We start from the raw sequence: 25,445 nt of genomic DNA, 5'->3' as shown, positions 1-25,445 counted from the left end.
CAGAAATTTAGTTGAAAATTGGGGATTTGGGGGTCAATGTGCCTGATCCGATTTTGTTCTTTTTTTGTGTGGGAGGAGGGATGTGGGGGTGGATGTGACTGATCCACTTTGCTTGGTTTTGTGCGGGAGGTGGGACTTAGGGGTTGATGTGCCTGTCTGATTTTTGTTCTTTTTTTTATGCAGGGAGATAAGATTTGGGGTTGATGACCATGCTATCGTTTTTGGGCTCCAAGTCTACTGGGGAAGTCAGAGGCCCAATGCCTCTGAGGCTACTGCAGGCTGGAGGCCAGGAGGCTAACTGTACCGAGGTTGGGGCCTAAATGGGTGGCTGGAGGATGAAGAAAGGAGCTTGCTGTTGCTGCTTGTGTTTTCTGCTGAGAACTGTGGGCACGCTTCGATGGTGCTGGAATGTGTGGTGACTGAGATTGTGTTGGTTGTAATATGAACGATGCATTTCACTCTACGTTTTGATTTACGTGGAATAAGTGAATGTGAATCACTACAATAGGGCGTACCACACAAACAAAGGACAGAGGGCCGATATCCTCACTGAAAACTGGCGTACAGATCCAAGTAACACTCAAGCAGCGTATAAGCAGCCGGTTGAACAAGTCCTAAGTTCCCAAGGCTACTGGCCAACTTAGAGTAGAAACAGACCCCTCAGCCTAACCCATCCATAGCAACCACTGTGCTCACCTAAGCCAGTCTCATTTGACCACGTCCGGCCAATATCCCTCTAAACCAGGGACTGGCAGTTTGGGGTCCATGACATAAAAAAAAAAGGGTTGGGAACACTTGCTTTAAACCTCTTCTATCCATGTACTTATCCAGATATCTTCTATATGTTGTTATTGTACCTGCCTCAACTACTTTCTTCTTCCATCTACACACCACCCTTTGAGTGAAGTTGCCCCTCAAGTCTCTTTTAAATTTTTAAATCTTCTCCACCTCACATTAAACCTATGCACTCTAGTTCTGCATACTCTTTAGACCGGGGTTCCCAATCTGGGGTCCATGACTCCTTGGTTAACAGCTCCATGGCATAAAAGAGGTTGGGAAGCCCTGCTTTAGAATTACATTTCTAAAAGAATTTTCAAATGCCTGTGGTTTCAGCATCTTTACTCTTTTAATTGGGGTAATATATAGGCAGGATGTCAAATGCAAGTATTTTTTACATAGAGAATGGTGGGTATGTGGAATGTGCTGCCAGGGATGGTAGTAGAAACAGAAATATATGAAGACATTTAAGAAACCCTTAGATAGGATGATAGAAAAATGGAGGACATACAGGAGGGAAGAGGCATAGATTGAGCGGACAGCCAGACTTTTGCTCCAGGGCAGAAATGGATGATATGAGTGGGCATAATTTCAAAGTGTCAGGGGGATATCAGAGGCAAGTTTTCTTTTTACAGAGAATTTGAATTTGTGGAACGCCCTGTCAGGGGTGTTGATAAAGGCAGATACAGTAGGAACATTTCAGAAACTCTTAAGATAGGCATGCGGATGATAGAAAAATGGAGGGCTATGTGGAAGGGAAGAGTTAGTTTGATTTTAGAGTAAGTTAGAAGGTTGTCAAAACATCATGTGCTGAAGGGCCTGTATGGTGCTGTTATGTTTTATGAAATATATACATACAGCCATGCATCATTGGACATGTCCTTTCAAACTAGTTTAAATGTAACACACACACAAAAGCTGGAGGAACTTAGCGGGTCAGGTAGCATCTATGGAAAGAAATAAAGAGTCAATATTTTGGACCAAGACCCTTCACCAAGGCCATTTATAATGTAATCTATAGAATGAGCAGCAACCCCAGTTTTTTCAGCATCTTTAAAAAAAAGTCCAGTCATTTCATCAGCCCAGCCCCCACCACCCCACCTTCTCATTCTCAAATAAATCACGTCACTCATTCAAAACTTTCTCACCCACAGCAGTCCACTTGCTTGACATATTGCACAGCCTTAGCCTCATTAATCAGAGATTATGGGAGGGTGAGGTAATGGATGTGACCATTTTCTTTTTAAACTGCTGCTGTTTATTATGGTGACTGTCACGGGCTTTTCCTTACATTAACTGCTCCGCAAGCTTAACATATTGTGGCACTGATTAAAAGAAACATTCACACAGTGGTCAATTGTCACCAGAACACTCGACTAAAAATGCTCCCTTTCTCAAAAAAAATGTTAAGTCAACAATTAAATTAAAAGGAAAACATTCAGAGCCTTAATCAGAGCCATTAAAACAACCACATAAAAACAAATCGCTGCTGATTGACCAAAGATGTTTCATACAGTTTGGTATTTGGGCAGAGACTTCCTATAGGAATTAGTGGTTAAGGGACTGCCCGATAATGTTGCAATGAGACCTTCATGGCATTCACTAACTGCCTTGAGAAGAGCTCTTTGATGATGTTGGCTTGGCTAAAGTTGGTCACGGCTCAATTTGATTTTTGTTCCTGCCTCCATCACAGTTCCTGCAAAATAGCTCGACTCTTTGCTCCTTCCCCTCGCCTTTCCCATGGGGCGCCATGGTCGCGTAGCAGTGCAACACTATTACAGCTCGGGGCATCGGGGCTTGGAGTTCAATTTCAGCATCCCTGTAGGTTTCTATACGGGCTCCCTGTAACTGTGTGGGTTTCCTCCGGGTGCTCCTGCTTCCTCCCACATTCCCAAGACGTACTGGTTAATAGGTTAATTGGTCAATGTAAACTGTTCTGTGATTAGGCTAAGGTTAAATAGGTGGGTTGCTGGGTGGTGTGACTAATAGGGTCAAAAGGGCCTGTTCCACACCGTATTCTGAATAAAATAAATAAACTGTATTTCAATATATATGCTCTATGTTTGATAAAATGGAGGGCTACATGGGAGGGAAGGGTTAGATTGATCTTAGAGTACATTAATAAGTCAGCACAACATCATAAGCCTGTACTGTTCTATGTTCTATGTGACTAAACTTGGCCACAGTAATATATACTTTTGTAGATGTAGAGATTAACATTTAAAGAACTGTACAAAGGTGTTTAGAGTGGCAAAGTATCTATCCTCAAGCCAGGTTGTTACTCTCCGAAACTACTGCTTTCAAATTTAGTAGACATACATGAGATATCCTTGTCTGTGTTCCTTAAACAAGATAATGACTTACTGATTCAAACAACTCTATCAAAATAATGAACACACACATTTCAACCCAGAAAACAGGATTTCTGCACACAACCCCCCCTAGACTTCTCGAATGGCGAATACTCTCCCTCACTAATCACTGGTAATCACATTTACCTGTAAAGAGATTCACAACATTTTAAATGTACTACATTGGTCAAAGAATCAAGAGACTGCAAATGCTGAATTCTGGGAGTGAAGAGGAACAAGCTGCGGGAAGAACTTAGTGGATTAGGCAGTATCTGTGGAGGAGGAGAATAGCAATTAGTGTTTCGGCTCAAGATCTGTACTGGATCAGCAGGTTCAAGGCAAAATTGTGACCATCTATTTCCTCCTCAGATGCTGCCTGACCCGCTGAGTTCCTCTGGCAGTACTTTTTTTTCATAATACTTCACTGACTTCTCATTAGACCCTAAGACATTGGACTAAAATTAGGTCATTCAACCCATTGAGTCTACTCTGCCATTCAATCATAGCCAATTTACTTTCCCTCTCAATCCCATTCTTCTGCCCGTAACCTTTGACACTCTTGCTAATTAAGATTCTCTCTCTCAACCCCATTCCCCCTGTAAACTTTGATGCCTTGACTAATCAAGAATCTATCAGCCTCTGCTTTTAATATACCCAATGACTTGGCCTCCACAGCTGTCTGTGATAACGATTTCCACCCTCTGGCTAAAGAAATTCCTCCTCATCTCTGTTCTTAAGGGATGTCCTTGTATTCTGAGACTGTGCCCTTTGGACCTAGATTCCCCCACTACTGGAAACATCTTCTCCATGCCCACTCTCTCTTGAGGCCTTTTAAGGACTTGCACTAGTGTCACTACATTCACTGTATATTTCTGCAAATGTTTAACCTTTATGCTAATTTAGCTTATGCTAACTTACACCCATGTTTATAATGTACTGTGCTGTTGCAGCAAAACAAGTTAACTTTCATGGCATTTACACCCTGTCCATGTGTCATTCATATGTTGTGTACCATGTTGTATGACACAGGCCATCATGATCATGATTATTCTTGGCAAATTTTTCTTCAGAAGTAGTTTGCCATTGCTTTCTTCTGTGCAGTGTTTTTACAAGATGGGTAACCTCAGCTTTGATCCGGGGAGGTGGGTGGGGGCTAAGCAGGTGCTACACCTCGCCCAAGGGTAACCTGCAGGCTGGCAGAGAGAAGAAGCACCTTACACCTCCGTTGGTAGAGACGTATCTCCACCCCAACACCCACTGTCTTTGTATGCCTATCACCATAAACGAACCGTTCCTGGGGACAGAACAGGTAATGTTCAAACCTCTCCCATACCTTTGTTCCCTCTGGACTCAGCGGCTCCTCAAGCTAGTTTCCTGTCCCTCAGCCTCTATAGTCTTGAGTTCTGTTTTTATCTACACTCCAACTGTCATCATGACCTATTAACTGATGAGCCCTGAGGGAAGCTGGAGATACAGCTATGTCTCATCTAAATACAAGCCCTACCATGTCACCAATGCTCACCGTACTTCTGCAAGCCCACCACCACCACCAGACAGAGGAAGCGTCTGATCCAAAATGTCAAGTTTATTCTACTCCATAGATGCTGTCTGACCTGCTGAGTTCCTCCAGCATTTTGTGAACATTGCTTCCTTCCCAATTTACCATCTAACGTCATCTAGGTTCATTCTCCTGCATTCACCAATCAAGCCCTCCCCAAACATTTCCACCTCTCCGCCCTCCTTTAAATGGATTTTTAATACCCAAGGTTTGATTATTCTCCTTTGCTTGCACACCCCCACCCGTACATCCCATCGGCTTATATACAATTATCGACATTTGTTGCCTAATACTTAAATGAGAAGACTCAAGGCCGATCGGAGGTCCGGATCGAAGCCCGAAGCCCGAAGCCCGATCGGAGGTCCGGATCGAAGCCCGAAGCCCGATCGGCAGTCCGGATCGAAGCCCGAAGCCCAATCAGCGGTCCGGATCGAAGCCCGAAGGCCGATCGGATGTCTGGATCGAAGGCCGATCGGAGGTCCGGATCGAAGCCCGAAGCCCGATCGGAGGTCCGGATCGAAGCCCGAAGGCCGATCGGATGTCTGGATCGAAGGCCGATCGGATGTCTGGATCGAAGGCCGATCGGAGGTCCGGATCGAAGCCCGAAGGCCGATCGGATGTCTGGATCGAAGGCCGATCGGAGGTCTGGATCGAAGGCCAATCGGAGGTCCGGATCGAAGCCCAAAGGCCGATCGGATGTCTGGATCGAAGGCCGATCGGATGTCTGGATCGAAGGCCGATCGGAGGTCCGGATCGAAGCCCGAAGCCCGATCGGAGGTCCGGATCGAAGCCCGAAGGCCGAGCGGCGGTCCGGATCGAAGCCCGAAGGCCGATCGGATGTCTGGATCGAAGCCTGATCAGAGGTCTGGATCGAAGGCCAATCGGAGGTCCGGATCGAAGCCCGATCGGAGGTCCGGATCAAAGGCCGAAGGCCAATTGGAGGTCTGGATCAAAGGCCGAAGGCCAATTGGAGGTCTGGATCATAGCCTTAAGGAGAAATGGGGGCCCAGATCTAAGCCGGAAGGCTGATTTTTGCAAGTCTAATGGGGAAGTCAGGGCCTAGTGTCTGTGAATCCATGAGTCTTCTGGAGGCTGAAGGAGATGGTCTGCCCTGCAGTGAAAGGACTGTGTATGTGTGTGAATGGGTGGGTGGGAGGAACAGGGCTTATTTCACTGTTCTAGCTTTGCTGCTTGGTACATTCTATTTACTGTGTTCTGCCAAGCATTGTGGACATGCTACGTTGACGCCAGAATGTGGGGTGACACTTGCAAGCTGCCCCCAGCACACCCTTGGGTATTAACACAAATGACAGATCTCACTGTATGTTATGATGTACACGTGATAAATAAATCCAAATCTGAAATCTGAAATTTAAGCGCAAATTGCTTGCTTCTCTTTCATGAATGAAAAGCTTGTAGTTATCACTGGAGCGCTAATATCTGGGAGCAAAATCTTAAGGCACATGTTCTACTTATAGCCCGTCTACTTCTCAAAGGCGAGCTTGCCTCAAATGTGCTTGGAACACTGGGGCCCAGAAAACCAAGATAAATAAAGAAATCCTCTATTCTAAGCAAGCTCCATACATGAGAATTGTGACTGGATTAAAATAATCGAGTTTCTGAATGTTACCTTTGGTTCAGTTCCAGTTTTCAAAATAAGACTGGGGTCAAAATAGTCAGGGTAACAAGTGCCTAGTCATTGACAATATCAAGCAAGGAAAATTAAACCAATACACAAGTGCTTTCCCCAAGCAGTAAGGCTGATCAACACCTCCACCCATTTTTCCACAACCCCCACCACTATCATTTCCTGACAGTCATCTTAAGATCCTGTGGATAGAGTCAACTTATGGACATGCATTCAGAATTGGGTTTAATATCACTGGTATATGCTAAGTATGAGGTAGTGTTCATGATTTCAATATACATTCATAATCGGATGCCAGAGCTTATAACTACGTTTATAGGCTATCTAATGCATTTATAGGTATTTATTGTGTTTCTTTTTATTCTTTTTGTGTTCTTTATCTCATTGTCCTTTTTGTGCTGCATTGGATCTGGAGTAACAATTATTTCAAGTTATTTCATTCTTGATGACTGACAGGAAATGATAAAATGGTGGTGGGGTGTGTGGATGGGTGGGTTAGTGGGTGGAAGTGTTGATCAGCTTCACTGCTTGGAGGAAACACTTGTGGATTTGTGTAATTGAAATGACATTAAATAATCTTGAATTGAGATGAAATTGAAGTGAATTTTGAAGTAAGAAACAAAACTAACTGTAGATCATGCCGCCGTGCCAAAACGAATGTACGGTTGAAAACCGCCCATTTAGTTTTGTAGCCTGTGTTAAAATAAAGCCCAGTTTTCAGTCTCTCACTCTCTCCCTACGATGGAAACTAGGCTGCTCGGTGCCAACACCACCTGGACCTGAAGCACAGATGAAAGACGACAGAATTGGGCAGCTGCAGTTGCGTTTTCTGGCAGCAGTGCGTACTGGGCGCGGATGGCGATGATTACCCTGGCACGCCATACTGTCAGCTACGCCAGTTTACTCAGCTGCTGTCATTTGCACTCAGGAACTCCAGTCCAGCAGGCAAAAGTCAGATGGGAAAACACTTAGCACTAATCAGGAATGAGAAAGTAGAAACACAAGAGCAACCTATAAAGAAATATAGAAGCAGGCTATTAAAAATTTCTAAACACAAGAGATTCTGTAGAAGCTGGATATCCAGAGTAACACACACACACACACACACACACACACACACACAAAATACTGTAAGAACTCAAAAGGTCAGGCAGCATCTCTGGAGGTGAATGAACAGTGGATGTTTCAGTCTGAAACCCTTCATCAGGATGTCAATGTTCTACATGAAGGGTCTCAGTCAAAAATGTCAACTCTTTTCTCCCCTCTACAGATGCTGCCTAAGCTGCTAAGTTCCTCCATCATTTTGTGTTTAAAAACTCTATAGCTTTACAAAAAGAAACTTAATGTGCAAACTTCTCACATCAAGTCAGGAAAAATTAACTGGGAAATAAGGAATAGAGAAATTAGAAACAGATTTATTATTAGTGATGAATTTTGTGGTAGAAGTACAGTGCAAAGATATAAAAGACTAGGGATACCAAGGTATAGTTCATGGATTTCCTCCAACAAGGACCACAACCTTACGTGTCCAGAACTTATTAACCCTAACCCGTACATCTTTCCTCCAAGACAACCACAACCTTGCTGTGGTTTGGAGGCTTGCGTGCCAGAGAGTCATGCTGATTGGAGTCAGGGCTTTATGCTTTGGCTTTTGGTAGGGTCACCCATGCCAAAACAAGTCAAAGGGTAGAAGCCAGACTAAGAATAGTCCACCAGTCCTCAGATTTGGGGGTTCAGCTCAGGTTTAACAACCCTGACTGGTAAAACAAAACTGTTACAGAAACAGCAATGAAGAATCTTTCTTCATCTGAGTGCAGCAGTATTCCTGAGTCTCCACCCTGGGTTTGCATTGCTGACAGTAGTGAAAACTGAGGGGAAGCAAGGCCAGAGATGGAGGACCTTCATTGCTGCCCTAAACAGCAATGGCATAACAAATAGTAAATGTTAGTTCATAAGTTTCATGTACTGTATTAAATAAAAAATAACTATTCAAAGTATTAAACAAATTGTTTGTGCCTATCTCCATGGAAGGCACAGGAAAACCTCTGGAAATAGTGGAGAATATTGAATGTTGAGCCAGAAGTATTAGTTTCCTAAAATCTTTAACTTAATTATTAAGTGGCATGGTACTGTAGCAGTATGAGCAATGCTGTAGAGTGCCAGCTGTAAGATCTGGATTCAATTTCCACCACTGTCTGTAAGGAGCTTGTTTGCTCTCCACGTGGGCACGTGGGTTTCCTCCTGGGGCCGTGTGTTCCCCCACAATCCAAAGACGTACATTTAGGGTTAGTAAGTTCTGGGTATGTTGGCACCAGAATCACAGTGATACTTGCAGGCTGTCCCCAGCGCATCCCTGACACAAGCGACACATTTCACTGTGTATCGATGTGCTCGTGACAAGTTGATCTTCATCTTTAACCTTCAGAATAGCATCCAAAGATTTTGAAAGAAGCAATGAAGATCATGAAAACATGGTTTAAGATTCTTTAATAGCCCAGGTTCTACATGGCTCCAACGGAATGGAACATAACAAATGTAAATTCATTGCTTAGAAAGGAGGGAGTGATTAAATACCATAGGTAAGAACCGAACAGTACAAGGGAAAATTCTAAGATTTTTTCTTATGGAAATAGTACCAGAAGAATTGAAAAAAATCATAATGAGGAATGTGCAGGGTCGATATAGAATTATGAAATGAAAATTGTTTTTAACAATAATTTACCCAGGTCTGTGAGATGTGGAAAAAAACTGGAGCAGAGTTACAGGGAGAACTTGCAAGTTCCACACAGACAGCATCCATGGACAGGATGGAATTTGAGTCACTGGACTTATGAGGTAGCAGTAACCAAACCCTACGCCATGCATCCAAAGAGAAACCCTGGAATTCTACACCCTTGGGCTGTGGAGCTGGTATCTTTGGCTGTAGTCACAACACAGACGGATGAATTTTTGGACATGAAAGGAATGAAGGGACATGTGGTTGTTAAAGGGAAGTGGTGCTGAGATCAAAGCCCAACCACGAATTAAATAAATAGTTGGAACAGGTGTAAACAGACTAGCAGCCTCCTACTTCTTCACACTAGATTCTTTGCAAGATCCTTACAATATTTGAACACTAGTTTACTCACCAGACGTGAAGCTGTGTGACCAGAAACCATGAGCTCAGTGTGTCTGACAAACTGCATCCTGCGTGCAAACAGAAACACATTTATTTCAGTTTAACAAAAAAAACAAAAACCCAAGTTTAGAGCTTTATCCTAGCCAAACCAGAAAAGGACTCTTCCTAAGAACTGATCTACTTTATTAGGGATTTGTTAATACATATATCTAATCAGCCAATCACGTGGCAGGAACTCAATACATAAAAGCATGTAGATATGGTCAACAGGTTCAGTTGTTGTTCAGACCAAATGTCAGAATGGGGAAGAAATGTGATCTAAGTGACCTTGACCGTGAAATGACTGTTGGTGTCAGACAGGGTGGCTTGAGTATCTGAGAAACTGCTGATCTCCAGAGATTTGCGTGTAAAACAGCCTCCAGAGTTTAGAAAGAATGATGCAAAAAACAAAAGACATCAAGTGAGTGACAGTTCTGTGGTGAAAACACCTTGTTAATAATGAAAGAGATCAAAAGTGAATAGCTAGACAGGTTCAAGCTGACAGGAAGGCAACAGTAATTCGAATAGCCACGCGTTACAGCAGTGGTGTGCAGAAAAGCATCTCTGAATGCACAACATGTCGAACCCTAAAGTGGATGGGCTACAGCAGCAGAAGACCACAAACATATACTCAGTGGCCACTTTATTAAGTACAGGGGTCTCCTTTTTAATGAAGTGGCCACTGACTGTTTAATAAAGTTTCCTGGCAATCAGTGGAAAGTGTATGATGGGAGCTCCCTTCGTCTTCAAACATGCTTTTAGAAATGAGACTTTGAAGTAACTAACAACCCGTTTATGTAGAAGCAAAGTTGGGAAAATAACTCGAAGTGAGGAAACCAAAATATTGGTTATTGAGTGGAGGAACGAGGCAGGACCATCTAGTGTGTAATGCCATGTAGATTAAAAGTCCTAGTCAGCTAAACAGAGAACCAGAATGTCCCAAACTGAAAGCCATTGCAATGGAGAGAGACAATCAAGGAGCAGGTATCATCAAATTCCTACTTGCTTTCGGTTAGACAAATTTCAAAGTAAATTTAGTATCAAAGTACATATATGTCACTATACTGTATACTACCCTGGGATTCATTTTCCTAAAGGCATTCAAAGAAGCACAATAGAATTAATGACAGCAATAACCCAAAGCTAGAATTACGATACAGGAAGACCTAGACAGGGTGGATGTAGAGAGGATGCTTCTTATAATAGGGAAGTATTAGACCAAAGGGCACAGCTTTAGAACAAAGTTGAAGAGAAATTTCTTCAGCCAGAGTGTGGTGAATCTGTGGAATTCATTGCCACTGACGGCTATAGATGCCATCATCGGGTGTATTTAAAGTGAAGGTTGTTAGGTTCTTGATTAGCAAGGGTGGCAAAGGTTACAGGGAGAAGGCAGGAGAATGGGGTTGAGAAAGAAAATAAATCAGTCAAGGAGGCAATGAAAATAAGGTCAGTAAAGGAGGTAAAGAGTCAATATTTCAGGCCAAGTGCCTTCATCAGGACTAGGTCTCAGCCCGAAACGCCGACTCTTTATTCACTTCCATAGTTGCTGCCTGACCTGCTGAGTCCCCCCAGCATTTTGTGGGTGTTGTTCTGGATTTCCAGCATCTGCAGAATCTCTTGAGTTTATGTGCTGCAATAAATGGTCAAGGCTTCAATCCAAACTCATAGTTCCATCACCTAAAGAGGTACGGGCTTTGCTGTTGAGTTCCCTCTACACCATGAACTCCATGAAGGTGAAAATCCACTGACCTTACTTCATTAGTTGATAGGTCCAGACATGAGAGCTCCCTCCCAACAGCACATTGAGAGGGTCTTCACAGCACAGGAACATGTCTGACTCAAAGCAGCAGCTGACCAAAGTAAACTCACTGATAAATTCATGAGAGGCGCCAAGAGGATAAGCCAATTCTGTATCCATATAGCCAAATTTCTCAGGATCAAATGCCTCCCGACTTTCTTACCATGGGCAACATTATCAAACATCTTAATAAAATCCATATATACCACATCCACTACTCTCAATGTGCTTTGTCACATCCTCAAAGAATTCAGTCAAGTTCGTGAGGGACAGTCAGCCCCTCACAAACCCATGCTGACCATCCCTCATCAGACTATGCTTCTCTGAACACTCGTAAATACTGTCTCTGAGCATCTTTACCAGTAATTCGCCGACAACTGAAGTAACTCACAGGTTTATAATTCCCAGGGTTATCCTTACTCCCTTTCTTGAAAGAAGGAATAACATTTGCCACCTTCCAATTATCTGGTACTACTGCAATGGTCACTGAGAACACATCGATCATTGTCAAAGACAGCAATCTATTCCCTCACTTCCCATAGTAACCTGGGGTATATCACATCTGACCCGGGAACTAACCTATCCTAATGGTTTTCAAATCTATGAAAAGTCATACATTTTTCACTTAAAGTTTTTGATCTAATGGTTTTCAAGTCATCAGGACAGGCAGGATCCACAGAGGCAAATAAACAGATGGGGATATTGACTTTTTATTTCGCTCCATTGATGCTGCCTGACCTACTGAGTTCCTCCAGCATTTTGTGTGAGTTACTACCAACTCTTTGGCTGGCTGGTACAGGGGGAACAATAACAGTGAGGTAACAAAAAGAAACCACAGTCAGGAACTGTACATAAGTTTGCATTGGAGTAAAATAGTGCAGATTAACCCCTCAGATACCTCTTGGAAATTTTCACCTTTGTATACGTCCAAAAATTCCCTTTGATTCTGGGGGCATAAGCAATTATGCTCAAGGGCGCTACTCAAGTGCTACACAAGTACAGCGTGTGACACCTTTCAAAGTCTAAATGGCTTGCCACGGCCACTGCAAGATTTATAATAAAGGCAACTTGGGCACAGAAGTCAGAGTGCTTAAGGCTGCTGACAAATAAGAGAAATTGAAATGGAGGGATGCAGTCATTATAAAACCACAGGAAGCTGTTCAGAACACAAAATGACGTTAACCTCATAAGTCATTGCAAAACCAAATGGAGATATCTCTTGGGTCTTAAAAAAAACTGTTTGATTTCTCAGGATGTAGAAATGAAAGGTAATATTATACAGGAATGGTGAAATTAATTAGTAAAGCAGTCATGTGGATCAAGCACTATGCAACTCTTCGACACCAAGCCAATTTTGTACTTTATCCTAACACAGCCTTGCTTTCACATGGCCTCTGTTACTTAATGCTGGTAAAAGAAAGGTGTGTTTCTTTACAAGGGACCATGCAAGGACACTGGAATTGCAAGGCTCAATTTAGAGAGGGTTCCTCTAAAGCTGCCACTCTTAATATTTCCGTCAGTAGCTCCAGGCATTTATCCAGAGTCAAAGACAGTGCCAACTTTAATCCCCTGGTCCGCACTCACTTAGCCCTCGAATTAGAAGAACTTCATCGTGCCAGCAGTTAGTTGGGCTTGTTCTCTTTGAAGCAAAAGAGAGTGTTAGGAGATGTGAAGGAGATGCACAACTGACAAAAGTGATGTGTGACAGCTTGGGGAGGGGTGTTGCGGTGGGGAGAAATATGAGGAAGCATTTATTATTTATTTAAAGATACAGTGTGGAACAAGCCCTTTTGGCCCAATGAGCCGTGTTGCCCAGCAACCAACCTATTTAACACTAACCAAGCAAAGAACAATTTACAATGATCAATTAACCTGCTAACTGGTATGTCTTTAGAGTGTGGAGGAAACCAGAGCACCTGGAGAAGATCCACATGGCTCACGGGGAGAACGTATAAACTCCTTACAGACTGTGCTGGAACTGAACTCTGAACTCTAGAACACCCCAAACTGCAATAGCATTGCACTAAGCACGACACTAACATGGTGCCCTGTTTTGAATTGGAGAGTGACTGCAACCTAAAACTCATCGCTGGGAGGTAGTGGATAACAAGACAAAAATGGCTTGTGAAATGAGAACCAGATAGGAACTTGATGGGAGAAATTAAACTTCCCGGTCTACAGAGTAAGGATTAAGGATCAATTTTACATTAACATGCATTAGGAATTTGCTGTGGTGTATTGGTCAGGGCATGACATACAACAATAAACATTCAATAACTATAATGAATAAGGAATTACATGAAATATAAAGTTAGAAGTTAAAGTAAAGATATGGAACAAGATGTGCATCTATCAGCATGTATTTACAATGTAAATAACATTATAATGAGTGGTTTAAAATATTTACAGTACAGCGTAGTGATGCGGGTAATAGAAGGATGGGGGATAACTGAAATGGTTGATCGGATTAACTGCCTGGGGGAAGAAACTTTTAAAATGGCATGAAGGTTTTATATTTAACAGCCCGATAGCTCTTTCCCGAAGGGAGATTTTGGAAAAGGCAGTTTGCAGGGTGGGTAGTGTCCACTATAATTTTTCCCACCCACTTCTTTGTCCTGGACACATACGAGCCCTGCAGTGATGGTAGACTGCAGCCAATGATCTTTTCTGCTGACCTGGCAGTCTGCAGGAATTTTCAGATATTGTGAGAGGATGCTGCACCAAACCAGACAGCAATGGCTGGTGTGAGGATGCTCTCTGTGATGGCAATGTAGAATTACAGCAAAATGCTCTGGGAAGATGGTTAAGTATTCAAGTCATATTCAACACACTCTTTGCTTCATCGCTGACACAGTTTTTAGGATCACAGAGAAATCAGGGCCACTGGCTGGGATACAAGGAAGTCAACTGGTACCCTCCAACCCCAAAACTGCACCCCAATTAGTCCAAACCTTTGAGGAGTGTGAGGGATTCAAAGGGAGAAAGAGGCAGTCATCAGTGTTATAGTTTGATTTATCTTATTTATAGCTCTTTTAGGTAACCAGCCTTTTGGCTGGATAGTCAATTTAATTCTTTGCAACACACACAAAATGCTGGAGAAATTCAGCAGGTCATGCAGCATTTATGGAAATGAATAAACAGTTATTTTGGGCCAAGAACAACCTTCTTCAGTACTGGAAGGTGGGGACACCAGAATAAAATGTGGGGGGGAGAGCTGGAAGATGATAGGTGAAGTCAGGTGAGTAGGAAAGGTAAACAGCTAAAGACAAAGGAATCTGGTATGAAAGGAGAGTGGACCATAGGAAAAAGGGGAGGAGGGAACACAGGATGAAGAAATAGACAAGTGAGAAGACGTAAGAAGCCAGAGTGAGGAATAGAAGAGAGGAGGAGAGAATTTTTTTTTAAAAGCAGAAGGAGAAGTCGTTATTCATGTCATCAGAGTGGAGGCTACCCAGTCGGAATATTTGAGGGTGGCCTCATCTTGGCGCAAGAGGACACCATGAATTGACACGTCTGTTGAACATGCTGTCACAGTGCTTTCAGCAGATGCAATGGAGGTTCTTGACAAAGCAGTCCCCCAATTTATGACTGGTCTCACCAATGTAGAGGAAACTGCCTTGGGAGCTCCGGATACAATAGACAATGGAAAAGGATAAACAGTTGACATTTCAGACCAAGACCCTTCATCAGGACTGGGTCTCAGCACGGAACATTGACTGTTCACAGATCCTTTGAGTTCTCCAGTATTTTGTATGCGTTTCTCAGAAATAAATTAGTTTGGATGGTTCCATGGGAAGAAACCTCTTCACAAAGAGTCTACTGAATTAGAAAGATAGAATTATTGATCAAACAGAAATCAAAGGATATTTCTAAAGAGCACTCTGTATCCAACTGTGATGAGGTCACAAACCCCATCAAAACTTATTGCAGTCTCCAAAGAATTAAGGTAGGAGGGTCCACCGAGGGTGGGTGAGACTAGAACAAAAGGTTATAGGTTATGGGTGAAAGGTGAAACATTTAAAGGGGTCCTGAGGAGAAACTTCTTCAATAAGAAGGTGGTGCAAATATAGAATGAGCTGCCAGTGAAGTGGTGGATGTGGGTTCGATTGCCACATTTAAGAGAAGTTTGAATAGGTACAAGGACGGGAGGGATGTGGATGGCTATGGTCCAGATGCAGGTCGATGGGACTAGGCAGCATTAACAGTTTGGCACCAAGGGCCTGTTTTTGGATGGTCACTCTCTCTTTCTCTCTATTTCTTTGCTTGTACAACATACCCAACCTGAACCCAATTGGTTTGAATCCATTCATCCAGTCCAAACTCAACTAACAAACTTGAACCACATTGGGGTTCAGTCCAGGAACCCTCCTCAAAAAGGAGCTCCTTCCCACATGTATCACGTAGACGTGGATTTAAAAAAAGGAGAGTTAACAGTAGCCAAACGACATGAAAGAGTTCAATATCCACAACCCAAATTCTCAGGAGTCCCACCAAATGTTTTCAATGTTACAAAGTAACTCCAAAAAAGGAAGAAAAAGTGTAAGTGACTTTTCCTGACCTTGTTTTCATTGCCTGCTTGGCTGCAACACAGTTCTCTGCAGGAATTCTATCTCATAAGAAACTTTAGGAACAGGAAGAGATGATTAGCCCAGCAGGGCAGTGCTCTTTTCATGAATCAAACCTACTGATCTGGCCATGCATTGAGTGCCTCATTCCCTTCCTACTCTGAAACGATTCCAAGTGGCTCACTTCACTGCTTCATGGCCTTTCCAGGTATCCCATCCACATCTTGGAAATGGAGACTGCGCCTGAAATCTCTCTTGGAATCCAAATCTTTAAAACACACCCTTGCAGGTTAAAGAGGAACTCAAGAAAGGAATAAACAGTCAAAGTTCAGATTGAGAACCTTCATCAGGACTGCCCATCCTGAAGAAGGTTTTCAACCCAAAATGTCAACTATGTATTCCTCTCCATAGATGCTGTCTGACCTGCTGAGTTTCTCTTTAACATTCAAGGAAGTGTTTTAAAAATTTGGATTTCCAAGAGAGATTTCAAGCGCGGTCTCCATTTGCAAGATGTGGATGGGATACCTGGATAAACCAATGAAGCAGTGAGGTGCTCTACTGCCTCTCACTTTATTACTTACAGAAGGCTCTTCCCTCTCCTTTTAATTTCAAAAGTAGTTGAACATTTGCTTGTGCCCCTATGCAGGCCACCCTGGTTACCATACCCCAACTTATTGACACCCATTACATATGAATGATCTCCCAAAATATAGCTAAATTCAAAAGTTCAAGATATGTCCCTTCCTACAACTATCAGAAATAGTTTCCTTTCTTTCTCAATTTTTAGCAAAATTCCCTTTTAATCAGCCTTATGTACTTTTGTAGCCATTCATTGCAATACTGCATGGGTTACCACAGCATACCTTTGCTTACTTTTCCAACTTATGTACAAAGTCAACTTAAGAACGACTATAAAAACAGAACCCATTCATTACCTGGGGACAGCCTGTGCTGATTTTGGCCATCCACTTAATCCATTAATATCTTAGTGATTTTAAGCTTCCATTATATTGTAAAAGACAGGAAACCATTGTAACTGGGGGCTTTCTTTCAGCATTATGCCTTAGATTGCTTGACATTGGTAGAATGGGATATGACTTTGGATCTCAGGAGGCAATTTCAAAATGCAACTCTATATACTGAATTAATAAAAAGGCAAGTATTAAATAGAGCCTAGGTTAATATGCTACAGAGCCCCTTTGACTGTACATACTTTCAAAGAGTTCTTCGTAGTCTATTTTCTCCACACAGCACGTGTACATGCGTAGACCAGCAATCTTAATCTTCTGCAAAAAGAATACATTAGAAGAAAGTTGGTAAGTGAAAAATTGAGATGGAAGAGAAACAGACTGTCAGAAATTTACAGCATTGTCACTTCACGTAGTCTATAGGAGATCGGCTTTTTAGAGCAGCTTGTGATTGTGCACACTAGGGGAATGGCACCTCTGGATTGGGTGTTGCGTCATGAACCAAATTTGATAAGAGAGTTTAAGGTAAAGGAGCCCTTAGGAGTCAGTGATTATAATATGATAGAGTTTACCCTACAGTTTGAGAGAAAAAAGATAAAGTCAGATGTATCAGTATAACAGTGGAGTAAACAGAATTACAGAGGCATTAGTGGGGAGCTGGGTAAAGTTGTCTAGCAGGGATGACGACAGAACAGTACTGGAGTTTCTAGGGGCAATTCGGAAGGCACAGAAATCAGTACATCCCGAAGATGAAGTAGTATTCTAAAGGGAGAATGAGGCAATACTGGCTGGCAAGGGTGACCAAGTACAGCATTAAAACAAAAGAGAGGGTAAATAATATAGCAAAAATTAGCGGGAAAGTAGAGGACAGGGAATCTTTCAAAAACCAACAGCAGGGATCTAAAAAAACATGAGTCAAAAGATGAAACATCAAGATTTTATAAGAGGATACTAAAAGTTTTTTTCAGATATATAAAGAACAAAAGAGAGTTAAGAGTGGATAATGGACCATTGGAAGATCCTGCTGGAGAGGCAGTAATGGGGAACAAAGAAATGGCAGACAAACTTATTAAAAATGTTGTGTCACTAGCAGCATGTCAGAAATTTGAGTGTCAGGTGGCAGAAGTCAGTCTAGTTACTGTTACTAAGGAGAAGGTGTTGGGAAGCTGAAAGGTCTGAAGGTAGGTGAATCACCTGGACCAGACAGACAACACCCCAGGGTTCTGAAAGAGGTGGCTAGAGAGATTGTAGAGGCATGAGTAATGATCTTTCAGGAATCATCAGATTCTGGAATGGTTTCATAGGACTGGAAAATTGCAGGTGTCACTCTACTCTTTAAGAAGGTAGGGAGGCAAAAGAAAGGATAGTATTGATCGGTTAGCCTGACTTCAGCTGTTTGAAAGTTAGAATCCATTATTAAGGATAAAGTTTCAGGGTACTTGGAGGCCAATGATAAAGTAGCCCAAAATCAGCTTGGTTTCCATAAGGGGAAATCTTGCTATACAAATCTGTTGGAAACCTTGGAAGAAATAACAAACAGGATAGACAAAGGAGAATCAGTGGATGCTGTTTACTTGGATTTTCTGCTTAACAGGGATTTATACTAGCATAGATAGAAGACTGGCCAACTGGCAGGAGACAAAGAACCGGAATAAAGGGGGCCTATTTTGGATGACAGAATTGATGGCTTTGTGGCCAAGTTTGCAGACAAAGATAGGTAGAGAACAAGCAGTTTTGAGGAAAGAAGAAGTCTGCAGAAGAATTTGGACAGATTGGGAGAATGAGCAAAGAAGTGGCAGACAGAAGAGTGTAGGGAAGCACTTTGATAGATGGAATAAAGGCAGAGTAGATTTTCTAAATATAGAAAAAATTCTAAAATCAGAGGTGCAAGGGGACTTGAAAGTCCTTGTGCATGATTCTTTAATGGTTAACTTGCAGATTGAGTCAGTGGTAAGGAAGACAAATGGAATGTTAGCATTTATTTCAAGAGGACGAGAATACAAGAGCAAGGATGTGATACTGAGGATTTATAAGGCATTGGTTAGACCACACTCGGAATACTGTGAGCAGTTTGGGGCTCCTTATCTAAGGAAAGATATGCTGGCATTGGAGCGGGTCCAGAGGAGGTTTGTGAGAATGATTCCGGGAATGAAAGTGTTAACCTATGAAGATCGTTTGATTGCTCTCTGTAATTTAGAAGAATGAGGGGGGGAATCTCATTGAAGTGTGTCGAATATTGAAAGGCCTAGATGGAGTGTATGTGGAAAAGATGTTTTTGGCAGTCTCAGAATAGAGGGATGTCCATTTAGAACAGAGATGAGAAGGAATTTCTTTAGCCAGAGGGTGGCAGATCTGTGAAACTCATTGCCACAGATGGCTGTGGAGGCCAAGTCATTGGGTATGTTTAAAGCAGAGGTTGATAGGTTTTTGATTAGTCAGGGTGTCAAATGTTATAGAAAAAAGGCAGCAGAATGAGATTGAGAGGAATAATAAATCACCCACTATGGAAATGGCAAAGTAGACACAATGGGCCACATGGCCCAGTTCTTCTCCTAGGTCTTATGATCTAAATGAGCCTTGCTTAACCCAATAAACTTAAAACAAGCATTTTATATAATTATCTATAGTTGGTCACCAAAGTCGGCTCTTAGAACACAGAACAGCATAGGAGCGGGTCTTTAAGTGGATTTAATATGAGAAAAATGTACTTTGTACAAAGCTCGCTACAAACTGTTCTTCTCTTTCCAGCGGCTTCAATCCCCCATGAAAATAATCTGATACTTGGGGAATTGTGGTAGTGTTTATGTAGGTGAGTCCAAAGTGAACGAGAGGAGCCGTATCTCAGGTTGCACTGAAACGTAAGGAAGAGGGGCCATTCAGCCCTTAAAGATTAAATACAAGTGTTATTCATCACTTGATTATCTATATTTGTCAGATGCATATGATCAAAACAGGCTGTGAAATGTCTCCTTTCTGTCAAATCAAATCAGTGTTGGGCCACCCACAAGTGTCACCGCGCTTCGGGCACCAACTCTGCATGTCCACAACTCACGAGCCAGCATACGTCTTTAGAAAGTGGAAGGAAACCAGAGCATCAAGAGGAAACCTGTGCAGTCACAGAGTGGCACGGATTCTTAGTACGTAGAACAATACTTCACAGTACCAGTGAAGTGTACTTCATCCCTTCTGTCATCAGATTTATGAACAAGCAGTGAACATTATCTCATTATTTGTCTTTATTTTGCAGTTTATTCTAACTTATACGTTTTGAACTGCACTGCTGCCACTAAACAACATATGCCTGTGATAATATACCTAATTCTGATTCCTATCAGACCCATAAGCCATCTGGGTATAATTTTGTTTATATTTCCCATTTATGAAGTCTCCTCACCATTGAATAAAGCCTTTAGATTTTTACTAAAGATTTCCTTTATACTTTGTTATTTCTAGATTCTTCTCTAAGCCTCTCTTTTACTTCTTGGCTGATTCTGCCTTGGAGATGGTGAATGCAGTAGAATTTTCCATCCAGTTAAAACATATCCTAACATACAAAGTAAAGAATGAACACAACTTTGTCATTTTGATTAGGGAAGGAGCAATTTGGGACGACATAGCTCCCATCTATTAAAGGCCTTTCACAAGAGGTTGTTGCCTGGGTTAGAGGATATTAGTTATCAGGAGAGGTTGGACAAACTGGTTGCTTTCTATAAAGCTTTAGAGGCCGAGTGGAGACCAGATAGAAGTTTATATTGCATACATGGGCTAGATGATCAGAATCTTTTCCACAGGGAAGAGATGTCAAGTAATAGAAATTAAACACAAGAGATTCTGCAGGTGATGGAAATCTTGAGTAATACACAGAACATGCTAGAGGCATCTGTGAGTTTAAGAATCCGGGGCCAAAGACTAGAGACCCGGAGGCAGCCAGTCCTGGGGTTTGAGCCTTGTGTGACTGAGTGGTTGAGAGGGGAGGAAAAGGGGCTTGTTTTGCCCTGGTCTTGTTTTGTTCTATTGCTGTACACTATACAGTTGTGCACTGTGCGTTGCGTTGAACACTGTAACACTTATGGGCTGCCACCAGCACACCTGTTGTTCTGTTGCTTGTTTATGCAAAAGATGCATTTCATGGTATGTTTCGATGTACATGTGGTAAATAAATCTGAATCTGAGCTCAGCAAATCCTGATGAAGGATCTTGGTCAGAAATGTCAACTGTTTATTCCTCTCCTGCTGCCTGATTTCCTCCAGCACTCTGCTCAAGTATTAGTGGACATACATTTATCATGTGGTGGACTAGTTTAAAAGAGCTGTATGGGACAAGCTCCCCCCCACCGCCCCCAGAATGCTAGATGCCTTGAGCGAACTGCCTTGGCAAGTGATGGGAAGCAGAAACAATTGTGGTGTTTAAGAAGTTGTTAGACATACATGATTATGGACAGATAGGAATTATGTGCAGACAGAAAAGATTTAGCTTAGTTCAAAGTTCAGAGGAAACTTATTATCGAAGTACATATATATGTCACTATATACAACCCTGAGATTTGTTTTCTTGTGGCCATATTCAAGAAACATAATAAGTCAAAGAAAGACCGCACCTAACAGGACAGACAAACAACCAATGTGCAAAAGACAACAAACTGCGCAAATACAAAGGAAAAAAATAAATAATAATCATAAATAAATAGGCAATAAATATCAAGAATATGAGATGAAGAGTTCTTGAAAGTGAGTCCACAGGTTGTGGGAACAGTTCAACAGTGGGGCAAGTAAAATTGAGTGAAGTTATCTCCTCCGGTTCAGGAGCCTAATGACTATGGGCTAATAACTATTCCTGAACTTGGTGGTGTGGGTCCTGAGGCTCCAGTACCTTTTTCCTGATGGCAGCAGTGAGAAGAGTGTATGACAGTGTATTAAGGTAGGGTCCCTCAATTCATCATTGTGTAATTGCCCCCACCCCTTCACCATTGCCCCATTCCTATCACCCTCTCTTATTTTATCTCCTTACCTGCCCATCACCTCCCTTTGGTGCTCCTTCCCCTTCCCTTTCTTCCACCCTCTCCTATCAGATTCTCCCTTCTCCAGCCCTTTATCTCTTTCACCAATCAACTTCCCAGCCATTTACTTCACCCCTCTCCCCTCCCAGTTTCACCTATCACCTGCCACCTTGTATTTCTTCCTCCCCTCCCTCCCACGTTCTTGCTCTGATTTCTCATCTTTTCCAGTCCCGATGAAGGTTCTTGGCGCAAAACATCGACGATTTACTCTTTAGCATAGATGCTGCCCTATTGTTGAGTTCCTCCAGCACTTTGTGGGTGTTGCTTGGATTTCTAGAATCTGCAGATTTTCTCATTTGTGCTTCATTCCTGGGTGTAATGTTTAGCTAATACTGTCCTAGCAAGCAGAAATAGTGCTTCTCTATCTATATCAGGGATTCCCAACCTTTTTTATGCCATGGACCCCTACCATTGAATGAGGGGTCGGCAGACCCCCAGGCTGGGAGCCCCTGATCTATATCATTATAGCTTAACATGTAAGTTACCAAGATAGAAACTGGCCTCACTATCCAGGCTATGCTCTCTTCTCAGTACTACCATCGGGCTGGAGTGACAGGAGCCTTAGGTCCTACACCACCAGGTTCAGGAAAGGCTTTTCAAAGATCAAAGCAATTTTGTTATCTGAGTATGTATGTCACCATTTTCTTGCAGCCATTCATAGTAGATACAAAGAAACACAACAGAATGAATGAAAAGTCCACACACAACAAAGAGGGGCAATCAACCAGTATGCAAAAGAGAACAAATTGTGCAAATACAATCAAGAAAAACAAAATAATACTAAATAATATGGAGAGCATTACCCTACAACTCTGAACTGATTTTACAACCAATAGATTCACTTTCAAGGACCTTTTATAACTCATGTTCTCAGTATTGTTTGCTTGATAATTTAATTTTATTTACAGTTTGTTTTCTTTTCTGCAGCTCATTCTCAATGTTTTTTTATTTGCACATTTTGTCTTCATTTTCACATCGGTTGTTTGTTAGTCTTCTCCATGAGTGGGTATAGCCGCAGGGCAGAGGAGGTGTCAGATCAGACTTCCTTCTCCTAGATGCACTGTCAGCCACAGCTAATGAGCCCCATCTGCCCAAAAGAACTGGTTTTAAGGTGCCAGTAACCCACCTTCTTCTGTCAGTGGGAACAGTTTTACTGGGCTTAGTAGCTAAACCACACGTGAAGGCGAAGAGTAGGCTTGGTTGTCAGAAGCTATTGGGAACATTTAATAGGTAGTGGGAGCTTATTCACATTACCGCCATAGGCTACACCCACTCATGGAGAAGGTTACGGGAGTAAACCCTGAGGGAAAAATCTGGAGCTGGAGTCCCTAAGGCAGTCCAATGTTGACTGGAACTCCTGTGACTCTGCTGGTGCCAAACTGTATCGCTCTCTGCATTTCCTTTAGATTCATCAGCTGCGTGGAGAGGGGGAGCCTGCTGCATGGACAACAGCTTGCTCTCCATATCGTTAACACCTTGGCTTGCGACCCTGACCAACAGAGGGCCACAAAAGTAATTGTCAGTTTATGTATAGTTTTCAAAAATTCTATTTCAATTCTTTATTTTCCTATAAATGCCTGCAAGAAATTGCGTCTCAAGGAAGTATATAGTGACATATACATACTTTGATAATAAACTTACTTTGACTTTGGATTCCTGATTCAGAGACGTGACTTGGAATTTAAATTCAGATAATTAAGTCCATTTGGAATGAAAAGCTAGTTTCAGTAATGTGACCACATAAATGACCAGGCTGCTGTAAAAACACACCTGGCTCACAAATGTCTTTAGGGGGAAAAAAAAATCTACCATCCTTTCCCAGTCCTGCTTATATCTGACACCAGGCCTACCAGTATGGATGACTGCCCTCTGAGAAGGCTTAGCACGTCACTTTAATCAAGGGAACATTAGGTTTGGGCAATAAACACAATTAGACCACAAGAGATAGGAGCAGATATAGGCCATTCAGTCCATCAAGACTGCTCCACATTCCATCAATGCCTATTTATTATCTCTCTGAATGGCATTCTCTTGCCTTCTGCCCATAACCTTTGACACCCTTAGTAATCAAGAACCTATTGTAGGAAACATCCTCTCTGCATTCACTCTATCTAGGCCAGAGGTTCCAAGGACACCCTGCTTAATGACATTGAACCACATCTTAAAAAAGGTTGGGAACCCCTAATCTAAGCCTTTTTATTATCAGTAGGTTTCAATGAGATTCTGCCCTCATTCTGCTAAACTCCAGTGATTACAAGCGCAGGGCCATCAAACACTCTTCATATATTAAGCCCTACCAGCAACATCATCACACAAACAAATAGATCTTAATTAGTTGTAAAATTTTACCAAATCGCCACTTGATATTCTAAGTACTGAACCCTGGTTAATGTAAGCTTTTTGCCTGATTTACTATTAGTTGTATATTGCCCATAGTTTAGCTACATTCATCATCTGTTAACTATTTCAATTTTATGTCCAAATCTAGTATGTCCATAAATTATCACTCCAGCATAGAGAGCTGGGCCAACAATGCTATATGAAGTCTTAAATCTACTTTTCCCTGTATGCAGTTTATACCCATCATCGTTTTCATACAGAACATCAACCTTGTGGAATTTAGACTCCAGTTACTTCATCAGAATATACTCAGTGGCCACTTTATTAGGTACATCTGCTCATTAATGCAAATTTCTAAGCAGCCAATCATGTGGCAACAATTCAATGCATAAAAATATGCAGACATGGTCAAGAAGTTCAGCTGTTGTTCAGACCAACATCGGAATGGGGCAATAATTTGATCTAAGTGACTTTGACTGTGGATTGATTGTTGGTGCCAGATGGGAAGGTTTGAGTATCTGACAAACTGCTGATCTCCTGTGACTTTCACACACAACAGTTTCTAGGGTTTACAGAGTATGGTGCAAAAACAAAAAAAGCATGAAGGGTGTGATGGCCGAGGTACTAAATTTCCAAAAGAAACCTTAAACCAAGATTCCATGACTACTGAACAGGCTACTTGTACAATAAGATGGATCCTTGACCTCACCCTACAATGTCATTAAAAGGCAGCATCCATAATTAGGGACCCCCACAACCCAGTACATGCCCTCTTCTCATTGTTACTATCAGGGAGGAGATACAGGAGCCTGAAGACACACAACGTTTTAAGAACAGAGTCTTCCCATCCGCTATCAGGTTTCTGCACAGACACTAAACCTGTGAACAGTATCTCAATATTTTTGTACTACTTATTCAATGATTATAAATATATATATTTCTTATAATTTATAGTATTGCACTATACTGCTGATGCAAAACAATAAATTTCATGACAAACATGTGTCTGATCCTCATTTATCATGTGCATCAAAACATCCAGTGAGGTGCATGATTTGCGTCAAAGATTAACAGTGCGAGGATGTGCTGGGGGGGGGGAGGGTCACCATGCTTCTCGCGCCAACACAGCATGCCCACAACTTGCTAACCCGTACACCTTTGGAATGTGTCAATGAAGGCCTATTCTGCACTGTATCACTAAATAAACAAACTAAACCAGAGCATCTG

The 25,445-nt window shown here is 42.1% G+C and overlaps 1 protein-coding gene across 4 annotated transcripts in view; it reads right to left on the bottom strand.

The window, feature by feature from the left end:
* LOC132399980 (ubiquinol-cytochrome-c reductase complex assembly factor 1) overlaps window positions 1–25,445 on the bottom strand; it is a 172,748-nt gene that overhangs the window by 125,041 nt on the left and 22,262 nt on the right. For all 4 annotated transcript variants that reach the window (XM_059980990.1, XM_059980987.1, XM_059980989.1 and 1 more), the window contains exons 4-5: window positions 17,068–17,140; window positions 9,463–9,520 (exon numbers count right to left, since the gene is read on the bottom strand). In XM_059980990.1, the coding sequence (XP_059836973.1) occupies window positions 9,463–9,520; window positions 17,068–17,140 (131 nt within the window). The remainder of the gene's footprint in view (window positions 1–9,462; window positions 9,521–17,067; window positions 17,141–25,445) is intronic.

This window comes from Hypanus sabinus, chromosome 9 (genome assembly GCF_030144855.1).
Source record: "Hypanus sabinus isolate sHypSab1 chromosome 9, sHypSab1.hap1, whole genome shotgun sequence".
In the NCBI taxonomy this organism is placed as follows: Eukaryota; Metazoa; Chordata; class Chondrichthyes; order Myliobatiformes; family Dasyatidae; genus Hypanus; species Hypanus sabinus.
This window is presented reverse-complemented; position numbering and strand designations above follow the sequence as displayed.